The following is a 21,450-nucleotide window of genomic DNA, read 5'->3' as shown; positions in this document are numbered from 1 at the left end:
CGTATACAAACGCCCCTTATATCATCGCTTTCACCATATAACGCTCGTTTTATTCGTGGCTACTAGCGCACATGTTGTTCCGCTTCAGCTTTTTTCCGCCACACGTAACTGTGAGAACGACGTAGACACGTTCCTCAGACTCTGCTTTCTGCAGCGTGCAGTTCTTAGAAAAATCCGGGCGAGCTTGTCATTACATAAGTATTCGATATTTTCGACCTTGTTCCTTTTTTTCTCTTTTTCTTTCTCTTTTCCTCTTTTTAATTCTTGTCTGATTTTCCCACTAAAATTCCTCGCTCGTACATTCGAGCTCTCCTTTCTTTCTTTTTTTTCTTTTTTTTTTTATTTTTAACCTCGAACCACAAGCTTTTTTATGCAACCGAAGCGAAGTTTAGCCGCTGTGAATAGCTTAGAATAGTTTAATTGGATCGTTTGTCTGGGTTTATGCAGTATGTCCGGTTTAGATGCGCGCCGTTGGTTGCTTTTTGGCTGTAGAACGTGGCCGGAAGTGTTCTGTGTGTGGAAGAAACGTGATCATGGAATTGATTGTTTCCTTTTTGCTTGTCTACTTTTTCTACCTTTTGCGAGTTATAAATTAAGCAGGTTCTTCGAAAGTAAAGATTCTGTGTAAACTTCCAATTTCCACAAGTGAAACAACAACTCTATTCGATTACTTGAAAAATTTCCCTTCTACTCTCACGAAACTTTTATACACGAAGGAATTTCAAGACGAAAATCAATTCCACTGTCGCGCGTCTTCTTTCAGACGAAACAATCTCAGCACACGTTCAATCAGCCGAGAGAAACAATCAAACGTATACCGTTTGATCTTGATGATTTTACGAGATCTATTCCTAACAAGATTTGTCTCCATTCGTCTAGAAGAATCCTAAACAATAACGGTAACAACAAGTGGAACACATTGTGGAAAATTATCGATAAAGAATCCATTGTGTCTGCCGAAACCGATTAATCGATTAGCTTGTAACATATGGAACGTCTATTGAAACAGATTCTTCGCTTAAATTGTGTCAAGAAGTACCATTGTATATCGTGTGCAATAAATTACAATTACAGATAATACAAATAATCTCGAATAAATTCGACGATAGATTTCCAGTGTACAGGAAAATCCGCGCGCGTAATACTTAACGTTAATATTTAATGTTAATGTGACAATTCAAAAGAATACTATCGATGAAAGTACCATTCGTTGGTAATTTTATAAATCGTCATCCGTCGATAACAATCTTGAAAATAAAGTAACTCGTTAAATCTAAGAATTCGATGAAAATAATCTGAGACTGGATAAATTCTAAAACAATAATATTTTTCAAAGAGTAATGTCAGAAATATCACATCTCTATCGGAGAGACGAATTAATCTTAAAACGATGAAACGAAGATTAAAATCATATTTATATCAAATCAAAGCAACGTACGTTCCATACATATGTTACGAACTAATTAGTTTAATCGTAACGCGCTTATACCGGACATACTATGTAGTGAGGGGGATGTTCTTCCGGTTCTGTTCGCTTGCCGCGAAGCTCGCGACCTCCGAATAGCTCTGGCTGGCCGCGCAGAATGGCAATTAAGCCAGTCGAACGGCGGGGCTTCAATTATCGGGTGCATTGGTAAGGAAAGCGCGGCTCGGTATCGCGGTGTATTGCGTTATAGAGATCAACCGGGCACTGATGGGGACCCTGGAAACGTGGAAAGCGGGGGTGTAATTGAAAATCCCACGAGCAGCTTTTCCCGGTGTCGTCGGCCTTAATTGCGCGGAATCGGCCGGAATTGCGTTTGAACCCGTTGGAATTCTCCCTCTGAAACGAGGTTGGCGTAAATGATGCCACCGGCTTCTTTTTCCCATTTCCCGGTAGTTCGCGTTTCACATCGTTGATCGGTTTCGATCGGTTCGCGGTGTAGACACGATCGTTTCATTTATGCGCCCCGCTATTTCGCGATATTCGCAATGAAAGTTCTTTGTTACTTAACACCCTTTGAGGTGCTTTGCAGGGTTTTTAAAGGGATAGGATAAAGCGAATGTCCCGAGGATACGTAGAGCATTTCTCTCTCTCGTCGAACGATGCGATATGGAAATGAAATAAACACAAGTGCTTTAGTCTTCCTAATTTTCAGATATAATATATTTTTCTCTCTTTTATCTTAGAATTGGGATCTATAAATCTTCACTTTATCGAAAGTCATTGTGTAGAAAAGAATGCGAACTCGATAGCTAGCTTCGATATATAACGGTAGAGCAAAAGATTGAGGAAACCAGGTTCGCGCTCGAAGCACGAAACAACGGTGTTTCTATTTTTCTTTGCTGCAACTCGGACGTGGAAGCAATTGGAGAAGTTGGAAAGCGTTAATATTTAACGTTAGGCACGAACAATCGAATTGAGAATTATACCGTAGCCGGTGCTTTTTCTCGATGGGATTCGAGCGGGCCGAGGTTGGATCGATGCGTTTCAACGGGCAAACTGAAACCGTACAAACGTTTAGACAAGCCCTGTCCCGTCGACGTTGACGCGTGGCTGTGACAGCGAAAGCTTTACACACGTTCTTTCATTCCCCTCGGACGTGCCAGCTGCGCGCATCTGCAAATGCAACGTAGAGAAAAAAGAAAACATGGCTGCGACAGAGCTGGCGCGAACAAGTAGTACAGTCTTAACACTAGAACGACGCGTCGATCTGTCGATCTTTATCTCTCGACGTACTACTCGGTGTGCAAGTTTATGCATCGAGTTTCATATCGTTTGTGATATTTTCTTTCTCTCGCTCTTTCTTTCTCTCTCTTTCTCTCTCTTTCTTTCTCTCTCTTTCTCTTCGACAATGTTCTTCGCATATTCGTAAAATTGGATCGCATTAGGTTTGTCTACGACGAAACATATAAAGTCTATTTGATTGTATTTAGCAACGTGAGTTTCTCAAAATGTTCGTTTCTTTTTAAAGGTGGATAGAATCTTTTGTTCGGAAAGTTGCTGTTATCGCGTGAATGCGTCCGAGGAGTTTGTCAAGTTTTCAGAAATAGAACGAGTTTAAGCATCAGGGAACGACGAAGGATCGGATCGATAGGTTTCCATTCCTTTCTTTTTTTTTCTTTTTTTTCGCAACGTTTTGACGAACTTCGTAAGAACGCTAGAGCATCGGTTCGAAGGGAAGCTCGAAGTTAAAGAATCTTTGACGTTGACATCGCGACCCTGGGCGCTGCCAGGCGAGGTCATTACTTCACGTACAGAACACTAGGGCAAAGCGTACTTCCGTCGACTGTCGAAGTTAATCAAGACGAAGGAGCGTCGGAAAATCCAGGTTGCTCTTTTCCCTATATCGAACACGGGAAATGAATTTCGTTATCGGTGAGAACGTTTTTGAGGCTCTTTGCGACATCTCTCTGCTCTTTCTAGCTCTTTATCCCTTATCTTTCTCTTTTCTCCTGGCCCTTCTTCGCGCCCTATCGTGAAACGTCGTAGATTCCGCGATCGCGATAACCTATCCACGTCATTCCGATACGATCCACCCCGCCAACTTTCTCTCTTCCTCGCTTTCGTGAAAGAAAAGTCTGTAACATTCTGTCGTTCGTTTGTCGTTAATCGACAATCGATATCGTCGACGAAGGGAAGACTCACGCACCTCGTTCACACTAACGACACTAGAAGAGGCTCGTTGGAAAAGCGAAGGCCGTCACAGAGACGAACACAGAGGGAGAAAGAAAACGAAAGAAAAAAAAAGAAACGATGGGACAGAAAACATCTCGAACAACAGTTACATGAACAGCAACAACAACATGAACAACCTATATAACATATAATAACAATATACCATAGTAACAACAACAGTAACAACAACAAAATAACAACAACAGGAAAAACAACGAACATGCACCAAATATACGATAAATATATATACCTGCATTTATACCACACATTACGCCGTAGATCTGCCGGACCCTTCACCAATCATCGGGACGCAGTTAAACAAAATAAAAGTGTCAAATATTTTCTACATACCACCATCGAAAAAAAAAAAACTGCAAATACGCCCGATAGAGAGTATAATGTTTATCAACAAAGTAATAATAATAATAATAATAATAGATACAACGCAACGTCGAGAGAGTAACACGCTCTCGACAAGCAGAATCTCTTGTGTCAAAATACGATTCAAAGTCAACCCTCCAGTATATATATATATTTATATTAAATGCTCACCACCACAACGTTTCGCAAAGGCTACCAGTGCACTCACAGACAAACATTCGATCGACCACTGTTACCGTCCAGAAATAAATAAAAAATCAAAGTAAAGTATATATATATATGTGATATAAGTCGAACAAAAACAAAAAAAAAAAAAAACAAAAAGTAAAATGAAATGTATAATGCCCACGTCGAGATATCGAGGCTCTCGGAGAGACCCATCTACTTTACGACCGAGAGAAGTCAGAATACAAAACGACTACCCTTTTGTCGTCTACCCGTTTCTAAAAGAAAAAATATATATATATCTCTTTTTCTCTCTTTCTCTCTTTTCTTTCTCTCTCTTATCACATTTATGTATGTATATGTATATATATATAAAATCTTTGTATATGTATATATCATATATATATAATCTTTCTCTATCTGTACACATATACCTGTATGTGTATGTTTGTAATCTACGCACACAATCTAGCTGATCTGTCCTTCTCTTTGTCGCTTGTTATACCGTATATATGCACATCACCAAAATCCAGGCAAAAAGAAAAAAAATCTTTATAATATATATATATTTACACGAGAAAAAAGAAAGGGATCGACCTCTGTTATATAAATGTAAAAACTAACCCGCCAGAAAAAAATAAAGAAAGGAAAAGACACACATGTATATATATAAACGTGTAATACGTACCTGTAATACGTGCCCCGTTACGTAGACGGATTCCGAGACAGAACAAAAAACAACAGTAACAACAACAACAACATCAACAACAAAAGTATTAACAGTAATCCAAAAAAAAATATATATACCTATATATGTGTATGTACATACAAAAATACGTACGAAGTGTGTAATACCGTGTACACGGGACGACCGGAGAGGCCCGAAAACGATGTTGCCACAGAAAAAAATATATACATACTATATACAAAACAAAAATATATATATACAAAACAAAAATATATATATATAATAAAAAAAAAATATAAAAACTACCAAATAACCGATACGATCGTGCGACAAATCGAGCGGAAGGAGAATCCGAATGGAATTGTGGAAACATGAGAACATGGGGGTTGTTATGTTGGAATGTTTGTCTGTGTGCAGATGCAGCCTACTCGTTGTTCACTTGACGGTGATGATGGATTCACGTGGAACCGAGTCAGGGCCCGGTGAGAATGTGGGGCTTAGGCAGGTCTACGGCTCTTACACCCTCTCCCCCTACTACTGTCTGCGAAGAGTGAGAGTGATAGCATCGGTCTCTGTGAGAACGCGGACATCAAATCGTCCGTATATCTCGAGTTCGAGTCGGACGGATCGGGGTGACCGAGAGAACAGGCGGGGTTGATCACGGTAAGTCAGTTCATAAAACCAGTGTCTGTTCATAAAACCAGTTTACCAGGAGAGTTACTTTCTTTCTATATTTCTCTCTCTCTCTCTTTCTCTCTCTCTCTCTCTCTCTCTCTCTCTCTCTATTATATGCCTTTCTTTATTTCTGTATCTTCTACTTTCTACTTTTCGATTTATCTATACCACCACCCCTCTGTGCGCCATCAACGCAAATCTAGGTACTTAAATATCGTCCGAAACGGTTTCCTTCGTTTTCACGCGAGCCTACTACTTCGTTGAAAGTCGCCGTGCTCTTATTCGCGGACTTGGACGAAAGGTGAGTCGACTTGGTCCAATCTGAGTCGGAGCTGACCGCGAGAATACGGGCGCACGTTACCGCAGACACGGGAAAGCAGTTCGGACTCGACCGTTTCGAAGTCGATCGTGGAAGGTTGACCACGTGGATTTAGAGCACGTTACCGCAGGACTAAGCGAGAAAGTGTTTCTCTCGGATTTATCGGTATATCGGGGATTCGAGTTCGCAGGATTTTTTCAAACCGACTCGGATCGACTCCGAAGAATTAATCACGCGAGAAACTTCTATGCATCGTATACCACCCGATTTTTGCCCCTTTGCCGACGATTCAAGAAGCTCGATCATGCGAGCAATGGCGCAACGTGCTCGATGGGAAGGAAAAAGTTACGGAACTGGGCTCTGTACGCGCGTATGGCTCACGTGGAAACGCGATGTCCCGAGGCCCAACATGTCTGGACAGGAATCTTTCGCGATCGATATTAACAGAAAAATGAAAGGCTAGAGTCACTCTGTGTTGCATACAGTCGTCGTTCGATAAGCATCGCCAGAACTGATCACCGTTTTTTACCGTCGGCTGTGTTGTCGGAAACACGGTGATCGATGGTGCGCCATCAGGTTGTTTGCTAGAGCGATGGCCAGCGCGACAGAGGAGATTAAAAACTCGGGATTAAGAAAGTTCGATTCGTAATCTCGAGCTTTTTCAAAGGTCCTCCCGGAATTGCAACATTTTTTTCCATGCGCCTCGACGACGATCCAGCGACGATCGTCGAGATTATTTTCGATGCCTGAACACAAAGCTTCCTCGAAGTATATTTTACTTCGAAGTAGATTGATTGTACAACCAACGTTTTTGTTTTCTATCGACTTTATTTCCTTTTCTCTCTTTATAATCGAAAAATCGAGAATTACAGTCTGCAAATGGAAATACCATCGTACTGTGCGTCGTCGTAATGTTACTACGATTGGAATGTCAGCGAGCATCCAATAATTTGTCAAAGCACGAACGTCGTAAGTAGAAATACTTGGGTAAATGAAACAGGGACAGGATGGATACGCGGTAAAGTAGTGTGTGTACGATACACACGCATATGTACGCACGTGATGTTATTAATTAACGGTGACTACGTCACCATTGGTCGTATTGCGTAAACGACTATTCGAAACGGTATATTGCATTTCTAATTACTTGCTCGTTGGCGTATGAAACGATAAATGCCAGGTATTTTTCGATATCGTTTTAATATCATCGCGAAACAAGAGCGCGTACGTTTCTCGTTTGTCAATTTCATCGTGTAAAGTGAATTCGTTTCTAGTACGCGTTTAATATCGGAGGCGTGTATCGTTCAACGGAGCTACGATAAAGCGGCGGATTTTATCGCTCAACCTTTCACCTTTCTTCAACTGCATCCTACTGGCATTTCGTGTCATCGTTCACGGATCCGTTTTCGAGTTGATTTCGGTTTCATTACGCTTACGACTTTCGCATTTCTGCCTTGTAACTTGCCGCGATAATGATCCTTTCCACGATGAAATGGGATATTACCCTTCGCTCCTACTCCTTTTTCTTATCTTATCTTTTTCCTTTTACGATACCAGGATGTTTTATTCGCGATAGAATCGTTACTGACCTACTAACCGGAGAAGACGAGGCATCTTCTTATTTGAACGTAATAATTTTTTTTATTCAAAGATACCCATTACCTTCTTATATGTCGTTTCGTGCTTCTGAAAAATACATTGCAAACGTATTAAAAAATTACGAACGCTAAAAGCAAACTAATAGAAATTGATTTGTCTTCGTTAGCTTCTAATATTCCGTGAATATAAAAGTTTTTTAAGGGATAGCCGAGTGAAGATACTTCGTTATGGATGGAAATTCCGTAGATAAGGAATGTCTATTCGTTAAAATTATGGAAAAAATCTTCGTACACTCTCTGGTATATTAAGAACGCGTTTTTATATTCCTCTAAATGTCGTCGAAATTCTTCAAGGCAGAATATATTTCATTATGAATGATAATTCTACCGGTAGGAGATGTATATTCATTAAAATTATAGAAAAGAATCCTTTAGAGATTTTCTTCCGCGAAGAACACGCTCTTATATTCCGTTAAACGCTGTTGGAATTAAGCATTCCCTGTGAAGCACCGCTCTAGGACCAGAAATTTTGTTTCTCCCATTCGAACCTGTTGCTCCTCTTTTCTCTCTAGCTGGCAACAGAAAACTGCGAAGCGGTTGGCCTGAAAAACCCCCTGACGAGAAGAGTTGCTTTACGATTATCACAATCGTTCCGCGAAAGTCGTGAAAGCTCTGTCGTTGCGTTAGATTCAACATTGATGACTTGGCCGAGCAACAGACGCGCGACTATGAACATATTAAATTCCACGATGCGCCTCTATTAAGCAACGACCCTAATTTTACTCGCGATAACTCAGAACTCTATTGGAGGGACGATAATTCACTTGCCAAGTTGCGTAATCGTAAACTTTTATCATAGTTGCCGCGTAGCGTGTTCATTCGAGAGACACGAAGCGGCTGGTGGCACTCGAAGTTGTTTCAAGCTTCATTTTCATCTTCTGCTCGCAATTCTCAACGAGGATTGCGTAAAACATCTGGTCGCAAATGATCGCGTAAATTGTTTTCGCGATAAACACGGGCAAATGGCATCGACGGCGAAACGAAATATTAACAATTTACCAGATCACGTTTGGTAATCTAATTTCCGCGATCGCTGACCGAAATGTCAAATACCGCGTAACAATATTTGCCCCGTGGAAAATAAATTAATACGACGAGAAGGGCACGCGTAGTGATTTTCACGGTTAAACGGAGCATCAAGCGAGGGGACAAAATGCTATAGGAACGTATCACTCAATGGAATTGCCGATTTCACGCTAAATATTTTAATAATTACTTGGTACCTTGGCTGCTATTGACGCATACGTTGAGTTGCTTTGGTCGTCTGGCTGAAACGGTTGATTCTACTGTTGCGGACTTCTCTAGGTATCGCGACAAGGTGATTTGAAAAGACGAAGAAAACAATGGACAGTGTGTTGAAAGAAACGAACGACGTCTCCCACTAGCAGCTTTCCCTCGAGGGCGACTAGCATCTTTCTCTAACCACCGATATGGAGATTGACCAATTAGCAGCAACGCCAATTTCCCTTACTTTCTGAACGAAGGCTATCCTCGACGAATCCGATGATCTCGTGTCCTTAGACACACCCTATTATAGTTTTCCTCTGTGGCATCATCCGGACGAAAATTCATTCTCTCTCGCGATCTCATCGACGAAGGGAGTAACCCCTTACGACCAGTGAATATTACGCGTCCGACTTAGATTTTGTGAGCACGTTCATCTATCATCTCGTCGACCGCGGATTCGTTATTGAACCTAGGATCATTGTCATTAGTTTCTCGAGTATCTAATTACCACGGTTACTTATCCGGTTCTATGATAATCGTATTTGCACTAGTCAATGTCTTCTCTATTGCATAACGACAACGTGTAATCCAAACGAAGATTCGTTTCAGGCCCCTAACCCTAATTCAAATGTAAACCCGACATACTATTCTACGTTTATTATTACGAGAAATGTAAGGATCGAAGTACGGACGCGACTAAATTCAAATTCTTCAAATTTATACTACTATGATATGTCCATGTAGCAATATCGGGAAATAGGGAAGTCTATGCAAGAAAAATAGGATATCGAACGACATACGTGGCATGTCATCGACTTCAAATGGATTGATCAAGGCACAGAATCGTCATTAAAACAGTTCGACCTAGAACAACTTCTCCTAAATGCTTTCCGATAGAAATATTACGAAGACGTAATATACTTTCCACCCCATATACTACCCTCGTAAAATATCAACACACGCAGAAGTAACTAACCAAAACCATCATCAACGTAATTAGCGGCAACGTACGCTCGATCACCGACGATCATCCAATCCACTTATAGCAAGCGTTCACGGTTCCAGCGGCGAGCTAACAGCCATCCATGTGGTCGGCGTGTTCCTACGACGGGGTTATTTTATGGGGTGCACGATGGCAGTCTGCGTGGCGACGCTGTAGGTCGATACAGAGAACCGCGGTTGGTTAGTGTTGCCTGGTGAAACTGTGGGAAGAGAAGCACTCGTGAATCTACTTCGAAAAGAAACAAAGGGATGACGACACGATGCTTGTATCGAGAGGTTATTGCGCGACGCAACCCCTCGACGTACGCAACTGAATTGTAATTGCCGTTTCGCTAAAAAAGCCGCGGAAACGTTTCTATTACGCGCCCGGCCGTAGCCATTCTCGTCGACGTACAGCCACGTTTTTGTTTCCTTGTTGATTGAAAATTTCCAAACTAGAAAATTCGCTGCGGGCCGCGCCGATAAAGGAGATCCATCCCCAACGTTGTTCCGTCGAAAAAAACACTCGCGACCCAGTTCGTGAGAGTTTTTCCAGAGAACCGATCAGATACAATTAGGGGTGGGTTTTTGTCGGCACTTTATAGGAAATTCTTTTTTCTTTTTTTTTTCTTTTTTGGTTATTACCCCTTGACATCGAATTTCTTGCCGTGTATGGATTATTCCTTTATAATAATAGCAGTAATACATATATATTTATGCATTGTAAAATGTATTTTATTCGTTCCTTGAGCTATCAATCTAATAATACAATTATTTATTCTTGAATCATCCGAGCCTTTTACCTTTCTGCTAACATATATGGGCATTGAAATTTTTCATTAAAAATTTTTGTTTGTTTAAAAATGTTCCTATTTTCGCCCATTATTGACACTTCGAATCGGAGCTTTTATACTCGGTAGTAGGAAAACTGTTTGCTGAAAGCTACAGTCGTTAAAGTCAATGTAGCACGTGAATCAGGTTACCTAATAGTACCGTATGCAGACCTTTTTAGTCGGTTGAAAAAAGCAATCGATTTTTCTAGTCCAACGTTTCCCATTAAACCCCTAGAGTAACGTAGTCGTCGCCGGCGTATGCCAGAATTTCGTTAACCTACCTGAGGAGCCATCGGTTCCAATATCCGATTTTAATGGTCTCCGAAGGGCCTGCGTAGGGCAATTTATAAAGTTTCAAGCCACGTTATGGAGAGTAATGGATCGTTAGTCTCATGGTGGATGCTAGAATCACGTGGAGCAGTGACGTTTATGCAGATCGATGTCGTGCTCCCTGACAACTACTTTGTCTCGAGACCTCTTAGCGAAACAATTAAACAAAATTAACCAATTTGTAACCGGTTAATTTTCGCTATCACACACTAAGCTTGTAAAATAATTATTACATCGCGCATGTATGTTCAAAGTGTTACGCAACTCGGATAAATTTTTTAGGAAAAGCGAGAAACTGTTGGCAAGCACAAAACAATTATTTGCTAAACGTATAACGTCGACGACAGCGATAGACTGTAAAAAACGATGGTCAGATATTATTTTCGAAATTTTCCAGTTTTAACTCTTCGCATCACCCCTTGATACTTTTTATGTTTTCTCAACATAAATTGACTTATTTTGTATTGTGATGAGTTAAGGTCTGTGATATTTAGTACATGTTTTGCGTGGAATGAGTAACGCGAGAAAGCTAAAACGTTTGAAAGCACATTTGAAAATCTAGTGCAGCGATAACACGAACGTAATTGAAGAAAGAACGCGAGAGGATGGCTCGTCGATCGAGGCAATAGCGGGAACGTTTGTCCGTCGGACACGATATCCAAAATCGCAATCTTCAAGGCCCTTTGCGAGACCTACAAGTACCAATATCGAGTTTCATGGACTTGTAAGGGCCTCTACATGACCCGAATGTACCGTAGCCCGGAGCTCGCCTAAATTTTCCCCCGATGTTTCTGTAGCTCCGTTATTAAAATATGCTTGCCTCTCTGACGTAGAATTTCAGCAGTCGACATTTTCACAAAATTCCTCCCTTTATCTGCGACGTGTCATCCAAGAAAATATCCGTTTTGATGGAAAAAGTAATATCGAATTTTCTAACGAAATGCTTTTCATCGTTCTTTGTTGAGAAATATTTAATGAATATTCTAAAAACCCAACATTCTCGTGTTTGATCTAAAGAGTATCGCAACTTATCTACGGATAATCCCTATATTACTTACGTAACGATCGGTTTTAAAAGTTCTACAACACTCTCAGGTTTCATAAAATCATCCATCAAAGTTGTCGGATCACTCGAACTTCGTCGAGTAACTTCACTCTATTTTCAATCCACCGTCGAGCAGCCGACGTGCAAATAAGGTTAAGACGTCACCTCTTCGTCATTAATGAACTTAACTCTCGAAACTCGTAAATTATCCAAAACACGTATCTTCGGTTCTTTTCCTCTTCTTTTCTCCTTTCTCTTCTCTTTTCTTTTTTTTTTTTTTTTTTAATCGATCGTATACGTCGATTTATTCGAGCCTCGGAGTGGCAACTGTGCGCGTGACAACTTTCATGGACTCTCGAAAATTATCGTCGGTAACCATGACGCGTTCCTGAAACTTCTCGGCGGAAAGGACAAATCGATACGCTATCGCGCCACGCGGAATTCATGTAACGTACGTCGGGGCCAGCAGGTAATAACATCCTTAAATCGGGAGAGTCGATCGTTCGGAAGACGAGTTCTGATGCAGGAGATGAAGAAGAGAATCTCTATTCGTATCAACCAGCGGTAGAAAGTTTCCTTGCAGAGATTCGTAAAATGTAGATGGATGAGCGTGATCCATAAAAATTATAGATTGAAGTGTATTCGTCCATGTTGATCTAAAACTATGAACGATTAGTGTATAGAATTCCATTAACGAACGAAGGAGATCAGAACGAAACATCGGATCAAATCGTTTATATACAAGCAAGTTTTTATCTTTACACTTTCTATGAAAAATTACGAATTCGTCTACCGAACGAATAATATTAACGTAGATTTCCTATTAATGCTACTAAATATCAATGCTACTAAATATCCGCGATCTTCTACTTCGTTCACCACTTCCGGTGTGGACGAGCAACGTTCGAAATAGCCTGAGCCTGACGTCACCGACCGATTATTTGCTCAGCAGGTAATAGTTTGTTTTCTCGAGTTGATAATCGGACTGTTTAGTTGTGTAATTCCTCGACTAGTTATGTAATTTATCGCGACCGAATTTATCGAGAACAGAATTTATGAATGCTTATTCACTGTGCTTGCTACTTGGAGTTTGCAAAGGTCTTGGTTGGGGGTGAACGTGAGTTAAATCTTCCCAGTGGTGAAGGATACACGTGCAATGTGTATGGTTCCTTAAATTGTGTCCTGTAGCGTTCTATGTAAATGGTAGAAATGTGAGGTAATCGTAACGTAGGATTACGAAGACTTTAGTTTTGCAGACGATACACGCGTGAAAAATATAAATTTCGCGAGAACAGAAAATTATGAAGAAAAGTATATCCGAGTATAAATTCCACTAAAACGTCTGCTGCGGTGGGTTAACGCTATAAGTAACTACGTTATAAACCATACAGTGATCTTTTAGATGTCTACTTGGCATCTGCAAGTACATAAGATAGATGTCTTCAAGCAGCCAGTCAAGTGACTTTGATTCAACAGCAAACCGTTCCTCCTCCAGACTTTATTCCTTTACTGTTGTACATAGATACTTCTCTTCTTTCTAATACATCGTTCCCTTTCTTATTTATCTACAAACTAGTATCGTAATTACTATTACTATCATTAAAATCATTTCATTCTATCTTTATTCAAATCTTATTTCATTCGTTAGATCTCAATGAAATTTACTCATAGAAAAATATGAACAAAGCAAACAGCAATTATTCGCCGACTCGTTTTATCTAAATGCATAGACGCATAATATCGTAGAATAGAAACGACGTCTATTTCAATATCTGTGTCATCTCGTACCGATAGAACCGAATATCAACGAAATATCAAATTGAAATTCACCTAGTGGAAGAAAAAATCATAGAGGAGGAGAAAAAATTGAGAGGAAAGACGGGGTGCGATGGCGGTTTAACGGCCGGAAGCTTCTTTCCATCCGGGAAGCAGTGAAATTTGTGCGGCAGGACGCCTCGCGGTGGAGGGTCTCTTTTCCGAATGAAGATGCATCGTCCTCGACGGGGTGCGCATCGGTGCGTCGAGTGTCGGCACACGATATCGAATATTCGAAATCAATATAAGTTACGGCAGGCTACCGTTGCTATCCCCTCGATACAGCTACCGTGTACATCGCCACTGCTGTCCCGTCTCACACCCACGTGTCCAAACTGTGCACGTAATGCGGTTTAATATAGACCGACCAATTGTATACGCTTGGTTTCGGCGAAGAGGCCGTGAGATTGTATCCGGAGACGACAGATGACAACGGATCGAGGGAAAACAAACGATAGGTTCACGTGCGAGGGCTCTACCCTTGGGCAGAGTCCGGAAATGGCGGCATTTTGGAGAATGAAAGAAATTGTGAGAATATTTGTAATCTTTTAACGTTAGCACTACCGCACCAGACGTAATGACTATAAATACACAAGTATCTGTGGTAATATTAATCTTTGCTTTTAACGAAACAGAAATACGATTGTAAATATTTAATCGTCGATGCTAATTGATTATGAAAATATATTTAGGTGTCTGTTAAAAATTGGTAATTCTAGCGTTCGTGTTTATTTGTTCGGAATCTTAGAAACTCCGAATAAAGAAGATAAATGACAACTTATTAATAATTGATTTTGTAATACGAATGAATCTAGTCGCATGAGTGTAAAGCTAATCTTTGTAGTATAAAGTTCATATTACTTATACGTATGATCTGTGCTCTCTTTATTTTTTATATCGGTCTGCGATTTTAACCGATCGAAGGGTTTCTCAGCCGCAAGAAATTTGAGATTTAACGGAGCACGTTCTCCGTCACGATGAAGGAAATTGAAATCCTTTGGGGACATTCTAACCAGCAGAAACCACCGTTGCAACTTTGTCCTCGGGGACTACAATTCCCTTTAAACCACAGTGGACCACGAGTTTCTTGCAATTTTTGGTAAAGTTAACCTTCAGGAATCAGAGTTTCATTCTGATCCTTTGCGGCCATGGATTCTTCCTAATCCCCAGGGACCACTGTTGTTCCTGTAACGTTCGAATTCTGCTAGAAGCCGCCCTGGAACTGTCAAAATCTTGCCTGTCTCTGGGACTGCGAGAGGATCTCCAGGATCTTTGACTATCCAATTTGAAACCGGTCGCAACGAGTTCTTGGGAACTGAAGTTGACAGTGGCAGATTTCAGTATTACACAACTAGTTCCTTGTTTCGCGAATTTCTGACGACCTGACATCTCCAAAAGGGAATCGCTGAGGAAATTGATTAACCCGAGGCGCGTTACGTAGAAACGGGTCGTCTGTCTGTTAGCTTCGATAACTTATTCAAGATTCATTCGATGCCGCGTTCCGGTCGAGGAGACTCGACCGTAGATTCAATTTCGTGCAATTTCGCTGGAGAATCTGATCGCACCGATGCACCAGGGAATCCTCGATGCCACGAATAAATGAATTTTCCAATTGTTGCGCGACACTACCCTTTGAGAATAAAACAAAAAATAAAAAAAGAAATGGAAACGTACAGACCAGCTCACAATTATAAGGACACCTGCTGGTATTGTACGGAACATCATTGTTGATCCAAATCGTCGAGGAAATAATTAATTGGCTGGAATTTCGTGTCTTGTATAACGTAACGATCTAAGATATATGACGACAAACTGTGAACATTATTTACGAGAATCTTTGAACAATATAATGAATTACTGATCGTTCCTTTGAGGAACCAAACCGATCAACTTAAACATTTAAGGCATGATCGCTGTCCCTCGCTGCCAAACTATCAGGCCCAAAATTAACTCAACCTACGTCTCAGCAAAGCTACACTAAAGATAGATACTAATTTAGGGTGCGTTATATCGCAGCCCTATTGGTAGCCTTTCGTATCAGAAAGTTTAAATTAAAACGAAACTGATACTCTAAACACATTGTTAAATCTATTTAGACGTTTAATATTTAAAAGAATTAGATAGAGTAACTTTCAAGCTTTCCTTCAAAGTACAAAAGCGCGCATAATAGACTTAGTCTGTGACGTTGCACGACGCGACGTTCCCGACGGATGCAAACAATTTACTAACGTTGTTTGTCTCTGTCTTACTAACGTTGGTTGTCTCAGCTGAGAGTTAAAAGTAAGACTTAAACCTAAAACTTAGAAGCATCATGTATCATCGTCATGCAGCTCCAAGAATACGATTACACGAATTTTTATAAATTTAAGAGTAAGCATATGTTACGTAACTTCGATTTTTCTCGCAGAACGATTACACAGATCGTTGCGAAGATTATTGAAATTAATTAAATAAATCTAGGATGTACCCATTTGGTTAACCAAAAAACTCCGAAAAGAATTTTGGATCATCTGGAATGGATTATATTAAAGTAGTTCTTAGCTTGATATCGTTTCTGAAATAGTAATACTCGGAAATGTTAATATGTACATCGTATTACGAATAATAATTTATTACTAATATTGAAATTAATATTCTATTAGTTCTTTAATATCTACAGTAGTATCTCGAAATATTAATATCGTGAAAACGATACCAATTACCAGGATCCACCACGGGGGGAGGTGACTACGCTCGGATCCCATTATGTATCATAAATTAGTAATTCTATTTATCGATAAAATATCTATTCTACGTTATAACAGATTTTGTTTGTTTTAATCTAACGCATAATTGAAGAGGAGGAATTGAATGGATCACGTAAAAGGTTCTTAAACCTTAAGCGAAATTTCTTAATTTTCCACTTGAAGATATTCAGAGTTGTAGTATATCCGATTCGAATATCACTCTACATGTATTCGCGCAAGATTAAAGATCATTATCGAAATATAGCGTGCGAATTAGTATTATCTATTCGTAAAATATGCATCTATTTTTTGGGCGCGGTATTATATTTTATTATTATCAATTATAATTAATATCTAATTTATCAAAGAAAATAAGATACAGCATGTAGAAAATTGTTAAGGGCATTTGACGCGTTATATTTCATTGTCAAATAATTTCGTTAATAATTATGTTTTCGAAACCGGAGAATGCTATAAATTGTAACAAGGAAGCGAAATTCAATAAGACAAAAATAAAATTAGAAAATGGCTCTGTCGGGTTTATACATGAGGGTAGAGAAAGAGATACCTTTGAAACGTCTTTCAATAGCAGTATATTGAAAATTATTATTTAGTGAAGTGTGCGGTAGAACTCGTGGGAGTTATACTCGTATGTGAACGCAAATAGTCATATTTGAACAGCGAACTCATCGCCAATAGTACCAAACCATTCGACTTATCGATGGTAGCACGCACGGTTGGATGACTAAATCTCGTTGATTTGATTGCATTTGCTTTCTCAAATCTACGAACACGGTTTGATTCCATCCGTAGTCACTCAATAGCTACACATTGTATCGGCAATGATTTCATTTGAAGTAATCAAATAAAAACTTATACCCGTGTTTAAAATTGAAAAATAATATGAAATAGAAATAAAATATCGTTTGAAAGATTTCAAGGACTTAGTTAATATTAGATGAAAAGAAACAGATGATTAGTTTAATTATTACGAATTGATGATACAGTTGTCGTAAATCAACGTTATATCTGTTATGAATTAGTAGTATCGTTATTGTTAGTTAATGGCAATTAATAATAAATTAATATTAAGTGGTTATGAATTAATTGTTTAAATGATATAAATCAATGACTTAAATTTTGTAAATTGCTAGCTCGGATAATATAAATGAATAGTTTAATTGTTACAAATTAATATTTATATTCTTAAGACATAAGCGCGATCAAGCCAACTGACCACAATCGTCGCAGTGTTATAAATTGTAGAGAGCGCGAGAGACACTGATCTTTTTCAAAATTGGTACTTCAGAACGTGAGACACAAAGTCCCATTTTTAATGTCGCATTTGCCCTACCCTTAGTCAGTGCTAATATTTATGAACCGAGCTGTATCTAACCATTCGGTTCGATCGGTTAAGAAAAAGTTTTGCTTTTTATCGACCGGAAAAAAATGGGAGTATGTATAACTAATTGAAAATTCTTTTTTCTTACAGGATCGAGCGCACACAAAAACGACGCGACAGGAAATGGAAGGCCGGCTCCCCTTTTGGCGGAACCCAGATACGGCGCCGCGCCCCAACCATACGGTAAGTATACCTCACTCTCCCCCCACCCTCTACACGCCCCCTCTCTTCGTTTCTCTCTTTGATAGTCAAATTAAGCGAACTAATTGAGAAAACGGATGGGCCATCGAACGAGGCCGGCTACGTTCGATACTTTTTCATCCGGTGGCGCGCGAAAACGCTGACTTCGTATAATTGGTATAGTAGTAATCCTCGCAGAACTTTTCGAACTGTAATTTTCATTTTACTAGGCAACGAATAGCAATTCGTGAATAGTTCGTTATCGGAATTATTAGGCCAGAAAAATGTGTCGTAATGGTTATTTTTCCAAAGGTCGACGGGAGCGCGTTCAAAGTTTCATCATTTGTAGCGATTTTTATTGTGTTTTTCGCGAATCGAAAGTACAGCGATGCAGGAACGAGATAAAAAGCAATTTGAAACGAAACTCGTCGATTCCTTTTTTGTTTCTTTTCTCATTGGCGTAGATTGTTTTATAGCGAAATGTGAGAGTGCGATGCACTTGAATGGTGCAAATTACATAATTCATGTCATCGATGGCAGATGGACGTGTTTCCGTTACGGTTTTCGCGAAAATTATTACCGACATTCGCGACAGAGACCGCAGGAATTTTGACAGAAAATCGATGATGTCGTTGTAGCCGAGTTATGTCGCGATCAAACCAAAGGAATCATAACCGCGAACGAAACCCAATCTCAGGAATCGCGAAGTTCGCTGGAAGAATGGCGGCCAATACGAGAACTTTCGATAACGAAGGAGCCTCGTGTTCAATGGCTCTAAATCTACCAGCGAAAATCGACTACCCTACTCACATTGCTCGCCTATCGAATCATGTTTAAAATCGAATCGAAATGTTCGAGCGAAACCTCGAGTAAATGTGATATGAAATTCGACGTCGAACCATACTGTTCAAAATAAGTGGAGAACTTTGATTTTATGTTCTTCCTCCGATGATCGTATTAAAATTAGCTTTTATTAAAATGTCACGCAAATAGTATGTGAGTCTATCTTTGTTCTTATTTGATTGTTTGTAACAGCGACTCTCTAATTGTTTTGACCAGTATATATAATTATATTTCTACAGTATTCTATAATAATACACATTTTGTAATTACTAGACTGCAGATGTTTATGTAAATCTATAATTTTACGAACACAACGAAAGAGATGAACCGGACGTACTCGTCCGACTTTTCCATGTATGTATAACTATTCTGAAACTTCTTAGGTGAAAAAATAAAATCTCACGCATACGTATTCTTATCCCTTTCTCTCCCATACTTTCAATATTTTATACCTTTTCGCATATCGTATGCATTCTGCGCGTTTGCTGCGCACCTTCGAGCTCCACAAACGCATAAACATCCACAGTCCGGTGATCAAATTATGATCGTATGGAATGTCCTAATTCTAACAAAATTGTCCCAAATTCTCGCCGCGAAGACCAGCTTAAACAGTCGAAGCGATGCAACGCGGCGTAAAAAGGTCGGTTTCCCTCGTTCATTTGATCGTCGACGCGTTAAACGAGCATTCAACGGGAACGATTAATATTTCCTCTTGCCGCGTGATTAATAGGGACGCAACAGTCGCTCGATTTCCATAATTAGCGTACCGTTGAACACGGAACACGTGAGAGAGCGAACGCGCGAGCACACGAACCGCGACACACCGCGTATAATACACGCGAAATGAAATCATCCAGTGCAGAAACAAAGGACAATCAAATATCCTCTCCTCTTCCCCCCGCTGCTTTTGTTCGTAGGATCCACGCCACAGGTAACTTTCCCCCCGGGTGCTGGTCATGATCGTTACGAGGAGAATTTCAATGGACCAGCAACGTATCCGGAGCCCTATGTTGAGCGTTACGGTATTAAGAGTGATTTTAGCGGTCGGGAACCTCTACATCCTACGCCACCTCGGCCCGGTTACGTGCCCACCTTGGGACAGACGCCGCCATCGAGCACTCAGGGTTCCGTCATGATGGTTTACGGACTTCAGCCGGACAAAGTCAACACGGACAAGTTATTCAACTTGTTCTGCCTCTACGGAAACGTAACGAAGGTACGATCCGATTTTCGTGTTAACCCACCATGCTATTTTTCATCGTTAGACGACGATATCGGTTCAAGTTCGTTGACAGCGATCGAAGAAGGGACGGTTTTGGGGTTTGCGAGTGGAGCAATATGCTTAGTAGTCGCTCGTATCGTATTGGTAGCAACTAGAATAAATTCTTTGATCGTTGGTATCGGGGACAATTAGATTTGAATTGGAACGTCTTTCTTGTTAGGGAAACATTTGTATTAACGTTAATCTGTCTTTGGTAGAATATTTAGAGCTGTATAACGAGTAAATTTTTTTAATAACGGTGATTTAAATTCCATAATCCAACAAATACAGAGGAAGCTTGAACAAAAATATGCTCGTGATTTCGTAACAGGTGAAGTTCTTGAAGACGAAAGAAGGCTGTGCCATGATCCAGATGGGCGACAACATAGCAGTGGAACGTTGTTTACAAAATCTGAACAACGTGACGATCGGTACAGACGGAAGGCTGCAGCTTGGCTTCTCGAAGCAGGCTTTTCTTTCAGACGTCACTAACCCCTACATTTTGCCTGACAAGACAGCGAGCTTCAAAGATTTCACAGGAAGCAAGAATAACAGGTACAGCTAAACCATCGTATCCCCTGTGATATTCTAAACCATATTCCTTCTCTCCACGATCTCCTATTCTCTTATTCTCGATTTTGTCTTTTCATCGATTTTTCTCAACCGATAATTACTCGATCTTTTTTATTCGAGCAATAATCACTAGACAGACTTGTTTGTCCGTTGAGCAAATATTTCTCGAATGTGGCCATCGATTCGCTAAAGAACCTACCACGATTCGAATCGATCTAGAGTCTTGTCGCGACGATGAATGAACGTTAACGAGAGATTCTCGATTCTATAGCAGTTAGAGGAACTGTGCGAGCATTTTGCGCGACGAACATGTTTCCTATGGAACGGAACAGCGGTGCAGTGCAATTAACGGCGCTCCTACTTCCGGAGATTCGAAGCTCCTCTTCTCCGATACGTTTAATATTTATTCGATGAGAGCTTAATTGCGACGGCTGATATTGAAATGTACGTGTTTCGGGGCCTAGCATGTTTCGTTGATTGTAAAACTGCCGCTGGGAATATTAATTGCGAGTATCTCGCTTTAAAATACTAGAATTTAGTGGAAATTGCTTTCGATTCATCCGATCCATTGTGTTACACGATGCTGTCGTTTCCATGGGTAATAATCGTTCGTTGCAATAAACAGGCAAACGATGTTTAAATACGACAGATGTTTAATTACTCTGCTCTAATCGCAGTTGATGGAACTCG

The 21,450-nt window shown here is 40.1% G+C and overlaps 1 protein-coding gene across 2 annotated transcripts in view; it reads left to right on the top strand.

Moving 5' to 3' along the window:
• The window catches only part of LOC117239399 (heterogeneous nuclear ribonucleoprotein L), a 165,561-nt gene that overhangs the window by 130,856 nt on the left and 13,255 nt on the right, over positions 1–21,450 (top strand). For both annotated transcript variants that reach the window (XM_033504907.1, XM_033504902.1), the window contains exons 7-9: positions 17,994–18,086; positions 19,844–20,142; positions 20,519–20,742. In XM_033504907.1, coding sequence (XP_033360798.1) covers positions 17,994–18,086; positions 19,844–20,142; positions 20,519–20,742 — 616 coding nt within the window. The remainder of the gene's footprint in view (positions 1–17,993; positions 18,087–19,843; positions 20,143–20,518; positions 20,743–21,450) is intronic.

Source organism: Bombus vosnesenskii, unplaced genomic scaffold (assembly GCF_011952255.1).
Source record: "Bombus vosnesenskii isolate JDL3184/JDL3185 unplaced genomic scaffold, Bvos_JDL3184-5_v1.1 scf7180000013264, whole genome shotgun sequence".
In the NCBI taxonomy this organism is placed as follows: domain Eukaryota; kingdom Metazoa; phylum Arthropoda; class Insecta; order Hymenoptera; family Apidae; genus Bombus; species Bombus vosnesenskii.
Note: the sequence above shows the minus strand (reverse complement) of the source record. Positions and strands in the feature narration are given on the sequence as shown.